Source organism: Trichosurus vulpecula, chromosome 8 (genome assembly GCF_011100635.1).
Source record: "Trichosurus vulpecula isolate mTriVul1 chromosome 8, mTriVul1.pri, whole genome shotgun sequence".
NCBI classification, from domain to species: domain Eukaryota; kingdom Metazoa; phylum Chordata; class Mammalia; order Diprotodontia; family Phalangeridae; genus Trichosurus; species Trichosurus vulpecula.
In genome coordinates this window covers 220,772,444-220,792,034 of record NC_050580.1, presented here as the reverse complement: position 1 = coordinate 220,792,034, position 19,591 = coordinate 220,772,444, and the positions used below count along the sequence as shown (strand labels likewise).

At 41.6% G+C, this 19,591-nt stretch overlaps 1 protein-coding gene across 1 annotated transcript; it reads left to right on the top strand.

Moving 5' to 3' along the window:
- Positions 1–15,022: 15,022 nt before the first annotated feature.
- Positions 15,023–16,310, top strand: LOC118829856 (prostaglandin reductase 3-like). Its single transcript, XM_036736707.1, has one exon. It carries the CDS (start codon positions 15,023–15,025, stop codon positions 16,271–16,273), a length of 1,251 nt encoding a protein of 416 aa, XP_036592602.1. The 3' UTR covers positions 16,274–16,310.
- Positions 16,311–19,591: the final 3,281 nt, after the last annotated feature.

The following is a 19,591-nucleotide window of genomic DNA, read 5'->3' as shown; positions in this document are numbered from 1 at the left end:
AAGGATATTTCATATTTGGACATCCTTCTAATCCTTTGCAAATAGAGAATGAGAAGGGGTGATTTTATCAAATACTCAGAAACAGCTTTTATTAGAAAGTGGTCATGTTTCTGAAAATGTGTCAAACCTAAGTTAATTAATCAAAAAGCATTGATTTGCCAAACATATAACCTTGTAATAAATAAAGATCAACAATTCACAGAACATTTTTTTGACCAATAAAATTTTTGTTGTCTTGACCCAAATTTCCACTGCTATGTTCATTTCCTTATTGCTCTTTAATCAATTAAGGGAAAACAAGCATCTAGCTACATGAAACACATTCAAAATTTCCCTACAAAGGGACGCTTCCATGAAAATCAAATAAAAATTACTTGAAAAACAGAAGAGTGTATTGTGTTTCTCTTAGATCTGGTGGCATACTTCCATTTAAGATCCTGGGTTTTTAAAGCATGTTAGTGGTGCTTTTTTACTTCAAGCTGCTTTTGCACATTTCCCAGCAGTATATATACTCATCTGGCATTATACCAGGCCTGTTAGTAAGTGTTGACTTATTCTAAGGTATGACAGCCACCGACCAAATGTGCAGAGGATCACTCTCCTACACCATGACTTTCCCAAAAGAGACTATTTGCTTAATTCTTCCACAGAAGTTTACAGTGGCCCATTTGCCATGTTCCAGAAATAGATTAGGTTAAATTCAGGGAAAAAAATTTTTAAAAGGGTATCCAAAGAGAAAAGTTGCTTGGCAAGAAAATGTAATTTATGTATGATTAGGGTTAGGAGGAAAAGGAAGAGATGACGCATTTGGAGATCAAGTATCAATGCTAAAAGCATGAGAGTTGAAGGTAACTTTTAAAATAATTTTCAATGCAAAAAATAGCATTAAAAACCCTGATTTTGGTGTAAGACAAATCAACTTAAAATTTCCATTCTGACTCTTCCAATTTGACCCACTGGCTCATACAAGGTAAGCTCTGGGGTACAGTTTACCCTTTTGATAAGGCTTCAGAAGGTATCAGAAGTGGGGAAGGGTTGTGACTTGCCCTATCTGGGTGATGATTCACATTACTGGGCCACAGTCCACTGCAGTGGACTAGGATGGACATTGTAGGGAGTTAGTGCCGAACCCCGGGCTCCTCGGACCCTAGCGCTTGGCCTGTTTCCTGGGTAATACCAGACAGGCTTAGTAGGAGTTGGAACAGTAGGCACCCGGAGGAAAGACTTCCGTCCCTAGCAGCAGCCCTCCTAACAGCACCCCCCTCCTGCTCTGATAGCCATCCTTTTTCATGCAGGCAGAGTCCATCCACCAAGGACTCACAAGCCCAGTAGGAGGAACCCAGCTGGCCATTACCGAATGCTCTTGAACCAGTGCCTAACACAAACATGCTTTAATTAACGGGAACTTCTTGGATACTTTACAAGGGCATCCTGTCCCATGCCTCACATAGCTCATACAGTATTGATACCAGTTTGTATCCTGCCCGAGCCTTCCCATGCCTCTTTAGATACTGTATAAACAGCACTCCCCTCCTGTTCCCATACTCCTATGGAAACCACCTTACCACAGCCCTAGTTTTTCCCCTACGCTTGTAGGCAACATAGTTTACAATAATCCAGATTCTTCCCACCAGATATCGCTACTTACATCTAATCTAAGTGCAACAATACATTACTGAAGTGCATCCCTTTTCCCCCATGCTTTCATCCCCTTGAACACCTGCTTCTGCTTATGTAGTGCAAAAACCTATAAATACGGATAATGGCTTCCAATAAATCGGAGTTATATCCATCTTTGCTCCCCTCATCATTGTGTACTGAGATAAGGCAACTTGCTGGTCAAGACCCTAGCAGGACATATTATACTAAGGTTTCAAAAACTCGACCTTCTTACCATAGCATTTGAGGCCTGATTTATTTTTAATGGTTGGTGCAGTTATTTGTTATGCCAGGTAGGTACTTCCTAGCAGCTTGTGCCAAGGTTATTCTTCAGAGTTGTCAACAGGGGTTAGTCATTTGAATCTGAACGAGAGTCCAAACAATACAGATCAAAACGAAGCAAGATCCTACCATCTAAGAGTGTAAAAGTGCGAGGAAGCTGACCCTGACAAAAAACGTTCCAATTCAGGAAATGCTTAAAATATGAGTAAACAGAAGATGCAACTGACAATAAAGACATTTTATGGAACCTGGGATATCTAAGACACAAAGAAGAATATAATAACTCCAAAGCGTAGTTAGATAAAAGAGAGGGGAGGGGAGGGGGGAAGAAGAAGAAGAGGAGGAGGAGGAGGAGGAGGAGGAGGGGGAGGAGGAGGGGGAGGGGGGGAGGGGGAGGAAACGGAAGGAAGAAAGAAAAAGAGGGAGGGAGGGAGGAAGGAAGGAAGGAAGTATGGAGGGCTCTCCCTGTACTCTGAGTTCCTATGATATTGGCCTCCTCAATGTTCCTCAAACAAGAAACTCCCTCTCTCAGTGCCGGTCATTTTCACTGGTTGCACCCCATGGCCAGAATCCCCACCCTTCTCATAGCCATTTTCTGGCTTTCCTTGCTTCCTTAAAGTGCCACCTAAAATCCCACCCTCAACAAAACTTTCTTGCAATTTCCTTCATTCTAGTGCCTTTCCTCTGTTAATTATTTCCAGTGTAACCTGAATCTCAACATGAGAGAGAGAGGGAGAGAGAGAAATATGTCATTTATATCCCTGAACACTGTCACTGAAGAGTAGAGCTCTTGGGAATCTCAGAGATCACTATGTTATGGACAAAGAAACAGTCACACAGCAGCAGAGCTAGCATTCTAAAAAATACAGCCTTACTCTTTAATATTGATACATAAGGAAAAGCCTGACACAGCTCTATGCATATCCTTCTGTCAATTAAAAGGCGCATTATATCGGTTATTGCAACACCGTCCGGGCCAAAGAGAACACATTTTCTCGGAAACCAGAGGCGAAGTCTACGGTGCTTTTTATTACAAGGTTGTTTTTGAAAGCCGAATCAGGCGCGATGGGGTAACGTTCACATTTGTCCTTTATGAGCTCCCGTAGTTGAGCGCCCACACCAGCTCGGGGAAGGTTACCCAGGAGTCAGCCTATCCGGCCCCGAAAAGCCGGATGGCTCATGCTCTTATCCCGGACGTAGGGATGTACGCATGTACGCAAAACACACGCGCGACCCCAGCCTCAACAATTCCCACCCACCCACAACCAACTCCGCATTCCCTTCACCGCCCCTCTCCTACGCCCCTTGATTGGCTAGAATCGAGGACCAACCCACGCTCCCTCCAGCCAATCACTAGCGGCTTCGTCTTTCTGTCTCCTTTCTCCCCGCCCCTGTTCTTCCACGCCCCCCCCCAACCCCGCCTTCTGGATTTACCGGGAGCGCGAGCCCTGGAGCACGCCTGGATCCCGCGCCTGCGTAGTAGTTATACTGCCCCTCTGCGGCGGGCACGTGCTCTTTGTTGGCCCTACGCCCCTCTAGGGTGTCTTTCAGCTGGTGAACTGTGAGACCGGAAGAGGGCAGTGGACGCAGAAGGGCTACGGCACCAGGAGAAATCCTCGACGGGAAAGTGGTCTCTGCGCAAGCCACAAGTCCTTCCTGTTCAGGGAGCTGCGGAATTGAGGAACTGGAAGGACCCCACACCCCCTCCCCTTCTCAGGATCTTGCTCCGAGAGGGGGGAAGGAGGCAGAGTTGTCCAAGATGGAGCAAAAGGCCCCATAGGAACTTGATCAGGGATGTACTTGTTTCTAGACGTGGTCCTGGGTCCTAGAGCAGGGCTCAAATTCATGGCGAGTCTTCCCCATAGGATCTGCCTTCCTCTCATCCTGTCCGGTAGTAGGACACTGCCTCGGTGCCTGGGACAAGACTCGCCCTTTCCTTTAATAAAATTTCTTATTAAGACAGGAGGGTCTTACTTGTTTAAGAAATGCAACAGCAACAACATTGTTTTCTCCTTGTATGGGACGGAAAATTCAAATAATAGGAGAGACATCTTTAGTAGAAGCCAAACCTTGCAAGATGCGGGCATGCCTCCATTAGTAAAACTGGCTGAGGAGGCAGAGTAAAAGAAGTGCTGCCCTAATTTATACTCTTAATGAAAAGATTCCCTCCCACCTCTGTCCTTTCTCACCTTTGGCTGGGAGGTGGACCTACAATCTAGGCCTGAAAAACTAGACAGAGAACTAGGGAACCGGGTAGATTAGGTCTGTTCAGGTTTTCCAACTGCAGAGGGGGGAGGGGGCATCCAAAAGTCTGCCCCACTGCTTTTGCACTCACCAGGCGTGTGCTGATTCCTTCTCGCCCCCACTGCTCTGGGTCTGGCGTTCCTCGTCAGCAGAGGTTCCTGCAAATCTTCCTGGGCTCAAACGCACGACTCCCCTCACTATTCCGGGGTGAAAAGTTCCCATGGCTAGGGCCAAGGCAGCCTCTCAAGCCAACTACCCCTGGGGCTTGCCGCTAGTTATTTAAGCGGCTTGCGGCTTGTTGTTGAAACAGAACCTAGCTTGGAGGTGTTTACTCCTCTCAGGGACCAAACCTGGTCTTGGGGTTTTTCTTCAGATCTTCTCAAACTGTCTGAGAAATATCCGGGTTGTGCCCCTTTGTCTCCACCCACATTTTGTTCACCCTAAGGTGCTATTTTAACTGTTGTGGGGGAAAATCTTGAGAGCTTGGAATTTTCTGACCTACTCTGCCATCTTCCCAGAATCCTCTCCTATTAGGAGCAATAGACAGAAGTTACAGAAAGCCTAAGTAAGGCTTCATATAAGAAAAAGCTTCCTAATAACAGAAAATTGTCAATACCAAATGTAATATCGACAGCCACTCCCTTAATGATCCTGTTATACTGAGAGCGAGTGAGACACGCCACAGAGTATGTTTTAAATGGAGAACTTATTAGCCAGCGGCCATTCGGGGTTCAACCCAAATCAGAATGGCCAGGAGTTGGGGTGGAGAGGTCGAATTTATACAAAAGATCAAGGTGCAGTGGTTAATTATCTCTTGAAATTTACATATGTTATTTTAGCAGACTCGGCAAGCCTTTGTTATTTCACTTTTATGATCATGATACATGAAGAGGAACCTCCTGAACAGATTGTAAATACAGCATGTCGGACAGCTGACAAAGTGTCAACTGACTTACAACCCAGGATCTCTGTGTCCAATTTGCCATTTACATCCCGAAACATGACTCATGAGATAAGAGCTAGGAACAGTCACCTAATTCAAGAGAATGTCTGGGGCTGAGGCCTTCATCCTTCAAGGCCATAGGCAGACCAAGGGATGCTCCAGCTGGGTTTGTTGACACAAGATAGAGACATCTCTCAGCCCACTCAGGAAACAGAGATTGCTAGCATCAGGCCCCTCCCTGGCCAAGCAGTCCATACTTCCCAGAATAGTCTGGTGGGGGGGGGGAGGCACCAAGGACACCCACTGAACGCCAAATGGCAGGAACTGAGTCTGTTTTTCTTATGCAAACGGGTTTTTTAGTTAGGGGCTGGGGGCAGGGTTTTCCTTAGCAATAACTGATTTCTCCAGCACCACAATCCTAGTAATGTCAGAATTTCAATGTCTTCACATTGCTACTCTTAAGATATTTACTCTTGACTAGGTTGAGTTGGACTTCACCCCTACCCACCCACCCAGCTAGAGATTTTACCTTGCAAAGGAACCAAGCTTAAGATCAATCTCAGCTTCTAATGTTCTTGCCCCCTTGCAATCTGATGATCCTCATATCTTTTTTTTAATATATTTAGTTTTCAGCATTGATTTTCACAAGAGTTCGAATTATAAATTTTCTCACCATTTCTACCCTCCCCACCACTCCAAGATGGCATATATTCTGATTGCCCCATTCTCCAGTCAGCCCTCCCTTCTGTCACCCCACTCCCCCCCAACCCTTGCTGGGATATCTTCCATCCTGGAGTGTGCTCCCCTTTTATCAGAATGAGATGGACCTTTCTTGGCAATCCTCCAAGTTTCATGGGTTAAAAGACTGCTTCACCCTGTCTTTCTGCTGTCTCTGCTATTCCAAAATTTTTCCTGGGGTGCCATCTTCTTTTGGTTTTTTAGAGGTCAATAAGGGAGAGTGAGAGTGATTTACCACTTACTCTGCCATCTTGGCTCCTGGAAATCTGGGAAGCCAGAGCTACTTCTAGGGACCTATAAGTTTTCAGTTCTACAAGGTGGTATGATCTAAGAACAGGTGTTTACTTCTCCCCTGGACTGTGCTATGGTCTGTGAGTGACCACAAACACTCTTTTCTGCACTGGAACTATGAGGAGGGTCCCCCCTTCACTGTGGCTGTAAGGTCTGCTATGCTAGTGCTCCTCCTCGTCCTGAGACTGCCACCCAAGACTGCGATCCAAGTATCAGCAAAACAACAGAATCCTGTCTCAGTGCTATCAAAAAGACCCCCATAATCTCCTTCTGAAGACTTGTTCAACCTCCTTACTATCTGTGGGCTAAGAGGTCCAGAAGCCGCTGCTGCCACAGCCGCTACTGATTCAGTCACTCCCAAGGCCTGCTCCTGGTTTGCTATATGGCTGGGACTGTGATGGTGTGACCTTCACTGGACTGTGCTCCTGTTCACCTTCTAAGTGGCCTTTGATGTCTGTCAGGGGAGAGGTGTGGAAGCCATCACTGCTGCCTATGATTCAGTCATCCCCAAGGCCTGCTCCTGGTTTGCTGGGGTCAGGTCTGCATTGGCACAGCCTGCACCGGACCGGTGCAGTGAATTCTGGGTATATAAGTCTATGTTTATATTCAGAGAGGGAAGACAAGAAAAATAATCACAATAATAGTATCTAGCATTTATATTGTACTCTAAAGTTTTCAAAAAGAGCTTTACCAATATTTTATCCTCCAAACAACCCTGGGAGTTAGGTGTTATTATTATTACCATCTTATAGATGAAGGAAATTGAGGCTGACAGAGGTTAAGTGCCTTGCAAAGGATCCCACTGCAAGTAAGTGTAAGAGGCTGGATTAGAACTTAGAGCTCCCAGATTCCAGGTCCCACTGGAAAGCCAGAGTTTAGGGAAGATTTAGTGGGTCAGTCTGACTGGAAAGTAGAGTGTGTAAAAGAAAGAAATGTGAAATAAGATGAAAAAAGTCTGGAGTCAGATAGCAAAAAGCTGTAAATGCCAGACTGAATTGTTTGTATTTTATCCTAGAGGTATAGATTAGGAAAGATGTGAGGAAGGAGAAGAAGAGAAGGAAGAAATATAGCAAGACTGGTGCCTCAGGATTGCAATACTTCAGGCAATCTTATTTTGGCAGCTGTGTGGAGGATGTATTGGAGAGAGGGGAGACTAGAAGCCGGAAAACCAGGAGTAGGCTAGTTTGGCTTTGAAGGGAAAGAGAGAAATAGTCTAGTAGCTTAAGGGGATAGCGGATCCTAGAGAAGATTTTTCTGTTCATTTTTTTTTTAATGATAAGAGAATGTTTATAGACAGAGAAAGGAATCAGTGGAGAACCAAAAAAAATTGAAGATGCAAGACGAGGAAGGATGATTACTGTTAACAAGGCCATGTAGTAGACTGGAAAATATATGATCAAAGGCACATGTGCAAGGGTTAGCCTTGGCAGGGAGGAGGAATCCTTGTTCAGGCATGAGGGCAAGAAGATAAGAAGAGATTCTGAAGTTGAAAGGAAACTAAGGGAGTTCATATTGGATGATCTGTGGTCTTGGAGTCAAGAAGACGTGGATTTAAACCCCACCTCTCCAGCTTATTAGCTATATAACCATAGGTCAATCACTTAATCTCCCTAAGTCTCAGTTTCCCAACCTGTAAAAGAAGATAATATTTACGGTACCTGTTTCCGGGGGTCGTTGTAAGAACAAAATGAGATAAGTTACTTAAAGGACTTTGCAAACAATGAAGATATAATAAATAAGTGTGAGTTACCATGATTATTGATGATTAGAGCTATGACAGGCATGAGAGATCAGCCATCTCATTTTAGAGCTCCAATTCTGTGAATAAAATATATATGTAACATTTTTCTATTATGCTAAAAATCAAAAGATCTTCTATAGGATACTCATTTTTACCAAAAGAGACAGTTCATCAAAATAAGGAAAGATTCTAGCTATGGGAACCTACCTTAGAGAATGGTTGGGAAACCATATGAGACAATTGCTTTGTATGTATTCCTTGCACTTGTCTGTCTTATATCATAGTATTCCTTTTTGGGAGGGGGGTGGCATTCAGGGTTAAGTGACTTGCCCAGGGTCACACAGCTACTAAGTGTCAAGTGTCTGAGGCCAAATTTGAACCCAGGTCCTCCTGACTCCAGGGCTGATATTCTATCCACTGCACCACCTAGCTCCCCATATTAGTATTCCCTTTTATTTAAGCACTACAGTGTATTTACCTATTCCCCTTTTGTTGGGCATTTGGGTTGCTTCTAATTTCTCCAGTAGCAAGGATAACTGGTGTGAACCATGATGCCTGGCTCAGGTTTTGATTTTCATAACACTCTCATTATATTTTTGAACAATACTGGCAATGTCTTAACTGCTAAATCTTCTCAGTTTATACTCCATTTGGCCCTTCTATTCATTTTCTTTTGTTGTTGCTCAATCGTTTCAGTTCTGTTTAATTCTTTGTGACCCTATTTGGGGTTTTCTTTGAAAAGATACTGTAGTGTTTTACCATTTCCTTCTCCAGCTCATTTTACAGATGAGGAAATTGAGGCAAACAAAAATAAGTGACTTGCCCAAAATCAGATAGCTAGTAAGCATATGAGGTTGGAGTTGAACTCAGGAAGATGAGTCTTCCTGACTCCAGGCCATACACTCTATCCACTGTACCCACCTAGCTGTCCTTATTCACTTTCTGCCTTGATGACATTCTTCCATGAGCTCAGATTCTATCTTTTGAAACTGTTTCTCCATATCATCTCCACATGAAAATCAATCAGCATGTCTAAAATCAAATTAATTGTTTTTTCCTCTTAGGGCACCACCCTAACCTTCCTGTCACCTAGGTGTGTAAGCTTGTAATGATTATTCATTCTTACCTCTAACTCACTGGCCATACCCAGGCAATATCCAAGGTCTTGTCAATTCTCTCTCCACAATGTTTCTCACATCCTTCTCCTCTTCCCTCACATAGCTCCCATCCTAGATTAGGCCCTCACCATCACTTACTTGTGAATTTCTTTTTTTTTCAAGGTACTTAGGTTCTGGGTGAAACAATAAATATGTGTAAAACATTACAAAGGAAGTACAAGACAGAGCTGGTGCCAGAGTTCTTTGGGTTAGTATCTCAGTCCTTCAAAACATCTTTGAAAGCCTTCTGGAGGGCAGAGCTTGGAATGTATCCTGGAACAAATAGAGGCAGTATACTTTGTAATCCCATCACATACTGACATATTAGTAAGGTGGCAATATAGTCTTAAATAAAACATATCATTCAGTATATCTTATTAGCATTTCTCAGAATACCCACACGTTGTTCAATAAACTAAACCGTAACATTCATAGCAATATCCATATGCAAAATATCATTCAGTAGCATTCCCCAAAATACTTGTTTACACAAGCACAGGGTCCCAGGCCAGGGTCTTCCCTAGCACAACACATCATCCTTAAAGGGTGGCAGAAAATACAAACACTATCCACCCTTGGGTCATAGCAAGTTATAATCTCCTCAGTCAATACAAAGCATCCAAGTAAAGCCCTCTTTTTATCTTGACCCAAGGTCATCTTTCAAGTCCAATGTCTCTTCCTCTGTGAGCCAACTGCTCCCAGCTCTTGCCTAGATTCACACACAAGCTGCTCTCTGCTCCTGCTCCTTGTCTCAGCTCATGGAGACTGCTCCACTTCAAGTTCTTTCTGCTCCTGTCTGAAATTTCTGTTTCTGGGAAAATAAAGCTCCCACGCAGGCAACTCTCCTCTCCTGCTCCAGGCTCCATAGAATCATAGTTACCACAACTGGGAAACAGAGAACAAGTATCCCAGGCCCCATGCTTTCCTTTAAATTTGCAGACCCTGCCAACTATACCATTTTGTAACAACAACATTACTAGCAGCTGTTGTGGGGGTGAAAGACCAACAACAAGAGCACACAGGAGGGCTGCTAGCACAAGTCCTCTGATCTACTTTTCTGAGGAAAGCAACTTTAAGGCATTAACAATCTCGCTTTAATTAAACATACATATACCATTCACTGAATTCAGGGGGAAAGGCCAACACCCTGAACTTCAGAGCAAATACAAACAGAAATTACAAGCATACATTCTATAAACAGAGCAAATAAACACTAATCAGCAGACAGGCTTCTAGCTGTCTGTCCAAGCAATACACAAACAGTTACCAGAGAAAGAATGTTTCTGGGTTTTCAAAGTCAGAGGGCTCCTTAATGGCTACCCAGAGTCTCGTTTGGCCAAATCACAGGAACACTTCTCCAATGAGTGAACCCCAAACAAAATGCTAACCTCAGAGCATATATACCCTGCTTAAGGCCCTGGGGCTTCATACCTCTCCAGGGCTTCACACCTCTCCAGGGCTTCACACCTCTTATGACCTAATTAGCAAAAGGGTGTGGGCCTTCCTACAAACAAAGGCAAGACTCACCCAAAGGTACTTGATTGCCTTAGTGCTGAGAAGCATTCCAAAAGAAAAGAACAGTAAAAAGTCCCACTTTGCTTGCCCTTACACCATTTCACACAAGTGTTAAGAATGAAGAAAGAGCTTGAACCCAGATCTTCTTTATTCCAAATTCACTCCATCTACTTTACCATGGGGCCTGTGTTTAAAAAAATAGAAGCCTAATTCATATATCACTGTCACTTTCAATGGAAATAAAATTCCAAAATACTGATGCATTAAAGAGATAGTTGGCCTGAACCAATTAATATGGGAATACTAGTGATACATAGATTTCAATTAGTGAGTTTAAGAGATAAAATAAAATCATTACTCATAGCACTATCTTTTAACAAGGCTACACAGAAATGAATGCTTGGGGGAGGTGAGGTGGAGAAAAGATCAGCTAGACATAACTACTTCTAAACAAATGTTTCTCAAACTTAGGGCAGAAGGGCAAGATTCTTGAAGGTGTTTCAAGATGAGGGAAACCAGAATTTCAGGAATTCAAATACAATTTTGGTGGTGGCAGCTGCATACTCACACATACCATACGAACCATTCTCCTCCCCTCACTAGGTCCTTGCCTAGCTCTCATTTCCAGGCTTTTCCTTCTTTTTAATTTTTTTTAATTTTTTTACTAAGCTCATTGAGCCCATCATTTTTCATAGAAGAGTAGTATTCCATCACAATCATATACCACAATTTGTTGGGCCATTACATTTTATTTCATTATATTCCATTATATTAATAATGGAAACAGTCATGTGATTATATCAGGAAAGAAATCAATAAAAATCTCATTTTTTTAAAAATACTAAAAAGTATAGGGAAGGATCTTTCTTAAAAACAGATAAAAGCTTTTATCTAAAAACAAAAGCTAGTTTTGTTTGTTATGGAAAAAAAAGACTATATATTTTCCCAAAAATATCTAGGATGAAGCAAGGATGGTTCACTCTCTCCATGATTATTAAACATCACTCTAGAAATGTTACCTCTAAATAGAGCAATAAAACAAAAAAAAAAGAAATTACATGAATAAACACTGGGAAAGAAGAGATTAAAATTTCTCTGCAAGAGATAAGATGGTTTATGTGGAAAACCCAAGAGAATAAGCAAAAAACCTAATGGAGTAATGAATAGCTTTAGCAAAGTAGCAAGATATAAAATATAATTAAATATATGGAAATAAATCTACAAAGAGACACAGAGGACCTACACAAATACCGTTACAAAATTTTTTGCAAAAATCAAGCTAGATCTAAACAATTGGAGAAGTACTCAATGTTAATGGCTTAGCCAGGATGCTATAATAAAGATTGAAAAAATGGAGTTAGCATAATATGAATCCAAATAGAAATGGGATATTTTATGGAAGTGAGCCAAATAATAGCAAAAATAAATATGATATGAACAAATGTCAAGGATATCAAGAGAATTAATGAAAAAAATATGAAGGTAAAATGGCAATGAGAGATCTAAAATAATAGAAGAATGCAGGAATTATCAAAAAGTTCTGGTATTAAACTGAAAATAGAAGACTGGTCAGAGAAATAGATTAGATAATGAAGATTTAGAACCAAATGTACACAAACGTCTGATATTCAATAACTCCCCCCCCATCACATTACTAGGGAAAAAAAACTTATTTTTCAATAAAAACGGTTAGAAAACTTGGCTTGCAGTTTGATGGAAAATGTAATTAATCCAACATCTGGTGCTCTTTCATCTGCTTCCAGCCATGCCTGACTGAACTCCCTGGCCTCTCTTCACTAGGTGAGATGCCACCCAAAGCAGAGGCAAGCCCTGAAGGACTTAACCCCTTTGTGGCTATACCCACTGTGTTGATTAGTGGTTGTTTAAATGGCTCCCTACATCTAGGACTAGTGCCAGCCATACTATGCTTGAATTTTCAGTCATCTCACCACCTGTAAATGATGGTGAGTAGAAAGTGATTTCTGCAAAATCTTATCAGGCAGTCATTCAGTCCACAAGCATATATGAAGCACTTGATATATGTTAGGCACTATAGTAAGCACTGATAGAAAGAAAGGCAAAAGACAGTTCCCTACCATCAAGGAGTTCACAGTCTTATGGAAGAGATAATTTATGTATAAGTTATATATATATATATATATATATATATATATATATATATATATATATATATATATATATATATATATATATATGATAAATTGAAGACAACCAACAGAGGGAGGGCATTAGAATTAAGAGGGACCAGGAAAGGGAGATGAAGAAGAAGATGGGATTTTAGCTGAAATTTGAAGGAAACCAGGGAAGACAGGAAACAGAGATGAAGAAGAGAATTATAGGCAGGGGATAGCCAGTGAAAATGCCATATATTGGGAGATGGACAGATTAGGATGGTGGCTATACCAGAGGAGAGAAGAGGATCTATAGGAGAGATGTTTCAGAGGTAGAACTGACAGGTTGTGGCAATTGGTTGGATATGGGAGCGTGGGTGAGAGACAATTAGGAGCTGAGGATGACACCTAGGTTTCAAAACAGGATGAGTGGAAGGATGGTGGGTACTCTTGATAGTATCTTTATTTCTTTTAATTGTTGAAATAATGGTAGTTCAGTATAGTTTTGTGATTTGGAAATGTAAGGATAATCGCTATGAAGTATATTATTGGTTATGCTTTGTGATGCAATCGTATTTGAATATAGTATGACAGTCTTAACTTTATCATAGGGCTTTGGAGGAGAGAGATAATGAATCCAGTTTTGGACATGTTGAGTTTGAAATGTCTATAGGACAGATTTGAGATATCCAGTAGATGGTTATCTGGAATTTTGGAGAGAGCCTATAGATGGCCTTCTCAAGGAGTTTATTTACAAAAGGGAGGAGTGATGTATGATATTAGCTAGGGGGATGGATATATCAGGGCAGTATCCCCAGGAGCATTCTATGTGTGAAAGGGGACAAAAGAGCCACACCTGGTAGGCCAAACATTTTGAACTTTGTTGCTCAGAGACTTCAGATCTGAGGTGAATGTGAAATATTTGTTCATCAGCTCCATAGTTATCTTTACCTCCTGGGGAGTAAATTAGTAGCTTGGTCATTCTTTCATATTTTAATTATCTGTTAATACTTAATTTTGACTCTTGTTGGTTTTAAGCATTTGCTTTGTGGTAGAAGAAAGCAAAAGCTGTCCTATACTTGATAACTACTTCTCACACTGAGTATCTTTTCTAGATGGAACCCTCCTTTTGGGGAAACTTTACACACGAGCCATGCCTAAGATTCAAGAGATTTTTGAAGTTGAGGGTATAATGAGCCACAGAGAATGAAGAAAAGCTTATTTATCTCTCTTGGGCTCAGACCTCCCAAAAAACAGGACCAAAAGAGCAATTAAACCCTGTAACTACTAAATAAAAGAAGATAATACAAAACAGCTTCAAAATTCTGAATTAAAACAGACAATATTGGTGCTTCCTTGTTAATTTGTGTGCTCTTCATTTCTTTTGTCATTTGGTAAATAATGAAAGTAAGTGTGGACATACAACCATTTTTATGTTGTCACATTGAGGGCTTAGGTTATTTGTTATTTATTTTGTTTTATTTGTTTTTTCTGATGGAAAAATAATTTTATAAAAAGTAGAAATATCAAAAACACAATTTCACCATTTCTTGTGTTTTGAATTTTAATGGGTCAGTTAGATGCTTTTTTTGAGAAACAATTTTTGAAACTACTTAGGGTTTTAATTTGACTACATAAAAAGCCATTTTATCTGACTGATATTCTTCCCATCTTTCAAAATTCGAGTTCCTCTTCCTCTGTGAAGACTTCCGTGATCCCTCCAAGTTGCTATTATCCCTCTCCTCTCTGAACGACCATGGCACTTTGTTTTTACCTCTCTTTGGCACCTGTTAGACCATGTGTTACAACCATTTGTATATTGATCTTATTTCCCTTAACTTGATGGCAAGCCCCTTGAGGGCAAGGAGAGTTAAGCACAGGACTTGGAGCTAGAAGGGGTTTCAAGCATATTCTACTCTGTACTGTCTTACAGATAAAGAAACCTCAAATGAAAGCGAGATGTAGTGATATGTTCATGTCCACATATGTAATAATCGATCATAATTTGAATCCAAATCCTTAGTGTTTCATCCAATTTGGGATTTCCCAGTCATGTAGTAGGCAAGTAGTAAAGATCTGTTAAATTGAATTGAGTTAAATCACGGCAAGTTTCCTGACCATTGATCCTTGTGATGTCATCACTCAGCAACCATTTGTTAAAATGTCAACATTCGGGGCTTGGAGAGTGTGCGTGAGTGAGTGAGTGAGTGAGTGAGTGTGTGTGTGTGTGTGTGTGTAGGGGAGGGGGAGGGGACTTAGGCAAAGGTTGTAGAGGTAAGAAGAAAGGAAAGGAGGTCGCGGTCCAGGGCGGGGACGGACGATGAGGGCGGCTGCAGTTGTAAGGAGCCGGGCTTCTCTGTGGCTGAAGTGCTGCGGCTCCGCACCGGTATTGCAGCAGCCGACGCCACCCCACCCGCAGATTGGCCACGCAGATCCCCGGCTGCCAACCACACCTGCCACCGCCCGGCCTATCGTGGATATGTCCTACGCACGCCACTTTCTGGATTTCCAAGGCTCCTCCATCTCCAAGTTCATGCAGAAGCTGGTGGTGACCCAGCTGAGCCCCAACTTCAGAGAAGCAGTTACCCTTCTTCGGGATTCCCCGGTGCCCCTCCCAGGGGACGGAGACCTCCTCGTTAGAAACAGATTTGTTGGTGTTAATGCATCTGACGTAAACTTCTCAGCTGATGGCTATAACACCTCAGTTAAGACCCCATTTGATGCAGGTTTTGAAGGTATGGGTGAGGTAGTAGCCTTAGGCCTCACTGCTAGTGCCAAATACACAATTGGCCAAGCTGTGGCTTACACGACACATGGTTCTTTTGCTGAATATATAGTTGTGCCCGCCAAAATGGCAATTCCAGTACCCTCTGTGAAACCTGAGTACCTTACCTTGCTTGTAAGTGGCACTACCGCATATGTCAGTCTGAAGGAACTTGGAGGATTGTCTGAGGGGAAGAAAGTTTTGGTGACAGCTGCAGCTGGGGGTACTGGACAGTTTGCCGTGCAGCTTGCAAAGAAGGCAAAATGCCATGTAATTGGAACCTGCTCCTCAGCTGAAAAGTCTGGGTTTTTGAAATCTATCGGCTGTGACCTTCCCATCAACTATAAGACTGAGAATGTTGATGCTGTCCTTAAAAGGGAGTACCCAGAAGGTGTGGATGTAGTGTATGAATCTGTTGGTGGAGAGATGTTTGACTTGGCTGTCAACGCCTTAGCCATCAAAGGGCGCTTGATAATTATTGGGCTTACCTCTGGCTACCAAACTCCTACTGGCCTTTTGCCTGTTAAAGCAAGGACTTTGCCAGGCAAACTGCTGAAGAAATCTGCCAGTGTCCAAGGTTTCTTCTTGAACCATTACTTTTCTGAGTACCAAAAGGCCATGGAACACTTGCTGAAGATGTATGAAAGTCAAGAACTGGTTTGTGAGGTGGACCTTGGAGATTTGTCTCCAGGGGGCAAGTTTATCGGCTTAGAGTCTGTATTCCGTGCTGTAGATTATATGTACATGGGGAAAAACACTGGAAAAGTTATAGTTGAATTGCCTCACTCTGTCAACAATAAGCTGTAAAAACAGAACAATGATATAAATCAAAAGGGAAAGAAAATGGGCACTTTATGGTCCAGAATTACTAAAAACAATTTTTAAATTGATAATGGGCAGAATATTTTTTAAAAAGCTACAAGATGTTAATGAACAGGTTTCTCTCTTTTCATCACTTAAAGGAGTTTAAATAAAACTGTCATGTCAGTGGCTGAGAATATTAAGTGCCTGCATTTGATTTCTTAGATTACATATAATCTGGACCAGTTTCATAGTAGATTCTTCATTTGTTCTGGGAATCTATTACTTCCTGATGCATGATCTGCTCTAATCAGTCTTTCTTCAGCTTCAGACTTAAAAAGCAATTTTGAAAATGCTAGATTATTTTTTTTCCTTTATTTTTCTTAGGTGCCATTTAATGTTCATGGTAAAAAGTGTTCCATACATAGGGGCAGTTGTAGGCAAAAACTGTTCTACCCTTGAGAGTCACTAATATTGGAGAAAGAGAAAAAAATTCTTGGCATTGTAGAAAGTGATAAATAAAAAAATGATTCAAATATAAATTTGGAGATTCTCAAAAAAAGGGAAACTGATTGTCTTAGTAATGCATACATATAACTGCAAGTGTCCTTCTGAAGTATAGCATAGGATTATTTACACTTAATCTAAAGGTATTTGGAAGGGGACACTTTACTTTTAAAAAATAGCTTTGAAAATTCATTATAAAGGACACATTTTGTTGAATTACAAAAATATAAAAGAATCATAAAATTCTGTATTCACAGAAGGAAAACACAGTCTATGTACAGTAAGTGTTTAAATGATGAAAAGATACAGAAAATACAAGGGAAGGGGCGGAGCCAGGATGGCAGCTGGAAAGCAGGGACTTGCGTGAGCTCCCCGCCCAGGTCCTTCCAAACACCTATAAAAATGGTTCTGAACAAATTCTAGAACCGCAGAACCCACGAAATGGCAGAGGGAAATAGGGCTCCAGCCCAGGACAACCTGGATGGTCATGGGGTAAGGTCTATCCCATGGAACTGGGAGCAGACAGGAGCAGAGCCCAGCATGAGTCGCGCCTGGACCAACCAGACCTGGAGCCAGGGGGAACAGGCATAGCACCCTGAATCAGTGAGCTGTGGCAGTTACCAGACTTCCCAACCCACAAACACCAAAGACAACGGAGAAGGTTGGTGGGAAAAGCTGTTGGGTCAGAGTGAAAGGAGTTCACAGTTTGGCCACTGCCCCAGGGACAGCAGAGGTGATGCAGCTCTGAGGACTACAGCCACAGTTGCTTCCAGGCCCAGGCCCACCTGCTGGGAGGAATTAAGTGGCAGATCTAAGCGGGAGTGCAGAGCCAGCTTAGATGGGTCGGCGGACAGCAGTGTAGCCCTCAAGCTTGGGACAAAGGACTCTATACTCGACAAGCAGTCATATCCCGAAGAAAAACTTAAGGGTCAAATAAGTTGACTGGGAACACAGCCAGGCAGTGAAAATGGTCTCAGATTCAGAGTCAAGACTTCGGAATCTTTCTCTGGTGACAATGAAGACCAAAACATACAGCCAGAAGAAGTCAACAAAGTCAAAGAGCCTATATAAAAAGCCTCCAAGAAAAACATGAACTGGTCTCAGGCCATGGAAGAGCTCAAAAAGGATTTGGAAAAGCAAGTTAGAGAAGTAGAGGAAAAATTTGGCCCTGATATTCTAGAAATTGAAAGAATCCACCAGTCACCTCCTGAAAAAGATCCCAAAAAGAAAACTAGGAATATTGTCATCAAATTCCAGAGCTCCCAGATCAAGGAGAACATACTACAAGCAGCCAGAAAGAAATAACTTGAGTATTGTGGAAACACAATCAGGATAATACAAGATCTAGCAGCTTCTACATTAAGGGATCGAAGGGCTTGGAATATGATATTCCAGAGGTCAATGGAGCTAGAATTAAAACCAAGAATCACCTACCCAGCAAAAATGAATATCATGCTCCAAGGCAAAATGTGGATTTTCAATAAAATAAAGGACTTTCAAGCTTTCTCAGTGAAAAGACCAGAGCTGACTAGAACATTTGACTTTCAAACACAAGAATCAAGAGAAGCATGAAAAGGCAAACAAGAAAGAAAAATCATAAGGGACTTACTAAAGTTGAACTGTTTTGTTTACATTCCTACATGGAAAGGTGATGTGTATAATTCATGAGACCTCAGTATTAGGGTAGCTGAAGGGAACTACATATATAGAGAGACAGAGGGCACAGGGTGAATTGAATATGAAGGTATGATATCTAAAAAAATAAAATCAAATTAAGGGATGAGAGAGGAATATATTGAGGGAGGGAGAAAGGGAGAGATAGAATAGGGTAAATTATCTCACATAAAAGTGACAAGAAAAAGCAATTCTGTAAGAAGGGAAGAGGGGTCAGGTGAGGGGGAATGAGTGAATCTTGCTCTCATCGGATTTGGCCTGAGGAAGGAATAACAAACACACTTAATTGGGTATCTTACCCTACAAGAAAGAAGGAGGAAGGAGGGAAAAAAGGGGGGATGATAGAAGGGAAGGCAGATAGGGGGAGGAGGCAATCAAAATCAAACACTTTCAAAAAGGGACAGGGTCAAGGGAGAAAATTGGATAAAGGGAGATAGGAGAGGAATGAGCAAAATATAGTTAGTCTTTCACAACATGAGTATTGTGGAAGGGTTTTGCATAGTGATACAAATGTGGCCTATGTTGAATTTCTTGCCTTCTTAGGGAGGGTGGGTGGGGAGGGAAGAGGGGAGAGAATTTGGAACTCAATGTTTTAAAAACATATGTTCAAAAGTAAAGTTTTTGTATGCAACTAGGAAATAAGATATACAGGCAAGGCAGCATAGAAATCCATCTTACCCTACAACAAAGTAAGAGAAAAGGGGGTGGGGGGGAATGGGGTGACAGAAGGGTGGGCTGACTGGGGAATGGGGTAACCAGAATATATGCCATCTTGGACTGGGGGGGGAAGGTAGAAATGGGGAGAAAATTTGTAATTCAAAGTCTTGTGAAAATCAGTGCTGAAAACTAAAAATATTAAATAAAAATATGAAATTAAAAAAAAAGAAAATACAAGGGAAAAATAGTGTAAATAAAAAAAGGAGTCCATACCAAAAGATTTTCTGTTGTTGGGCATAAAAGGTATACTAAAGAGTTGTATGCACAATAGGCACTTAAATGATAAAAAAAATTGTTTAAGAGCAAAAAGGAAGTCAACATGCTACTGGCATAGTAGTGCAGCCATTTAATAGGACACAGGATCCTTCTATGTGTTGGTCTTGAATTTACATTTTCCTGTTTTACCAGATACAGTAAAAATGTCAA

Bases quoted from the DNA above. Each gene is read 5' to 3' on its own strand.
- LOC118829856 (XM_036736707.1), top strand. From the start codon at position 15,023: ATGAGGGCGGCTGCAGTTGTAAGGAGCCGGGCTTCTCTGTGGCTGAAG.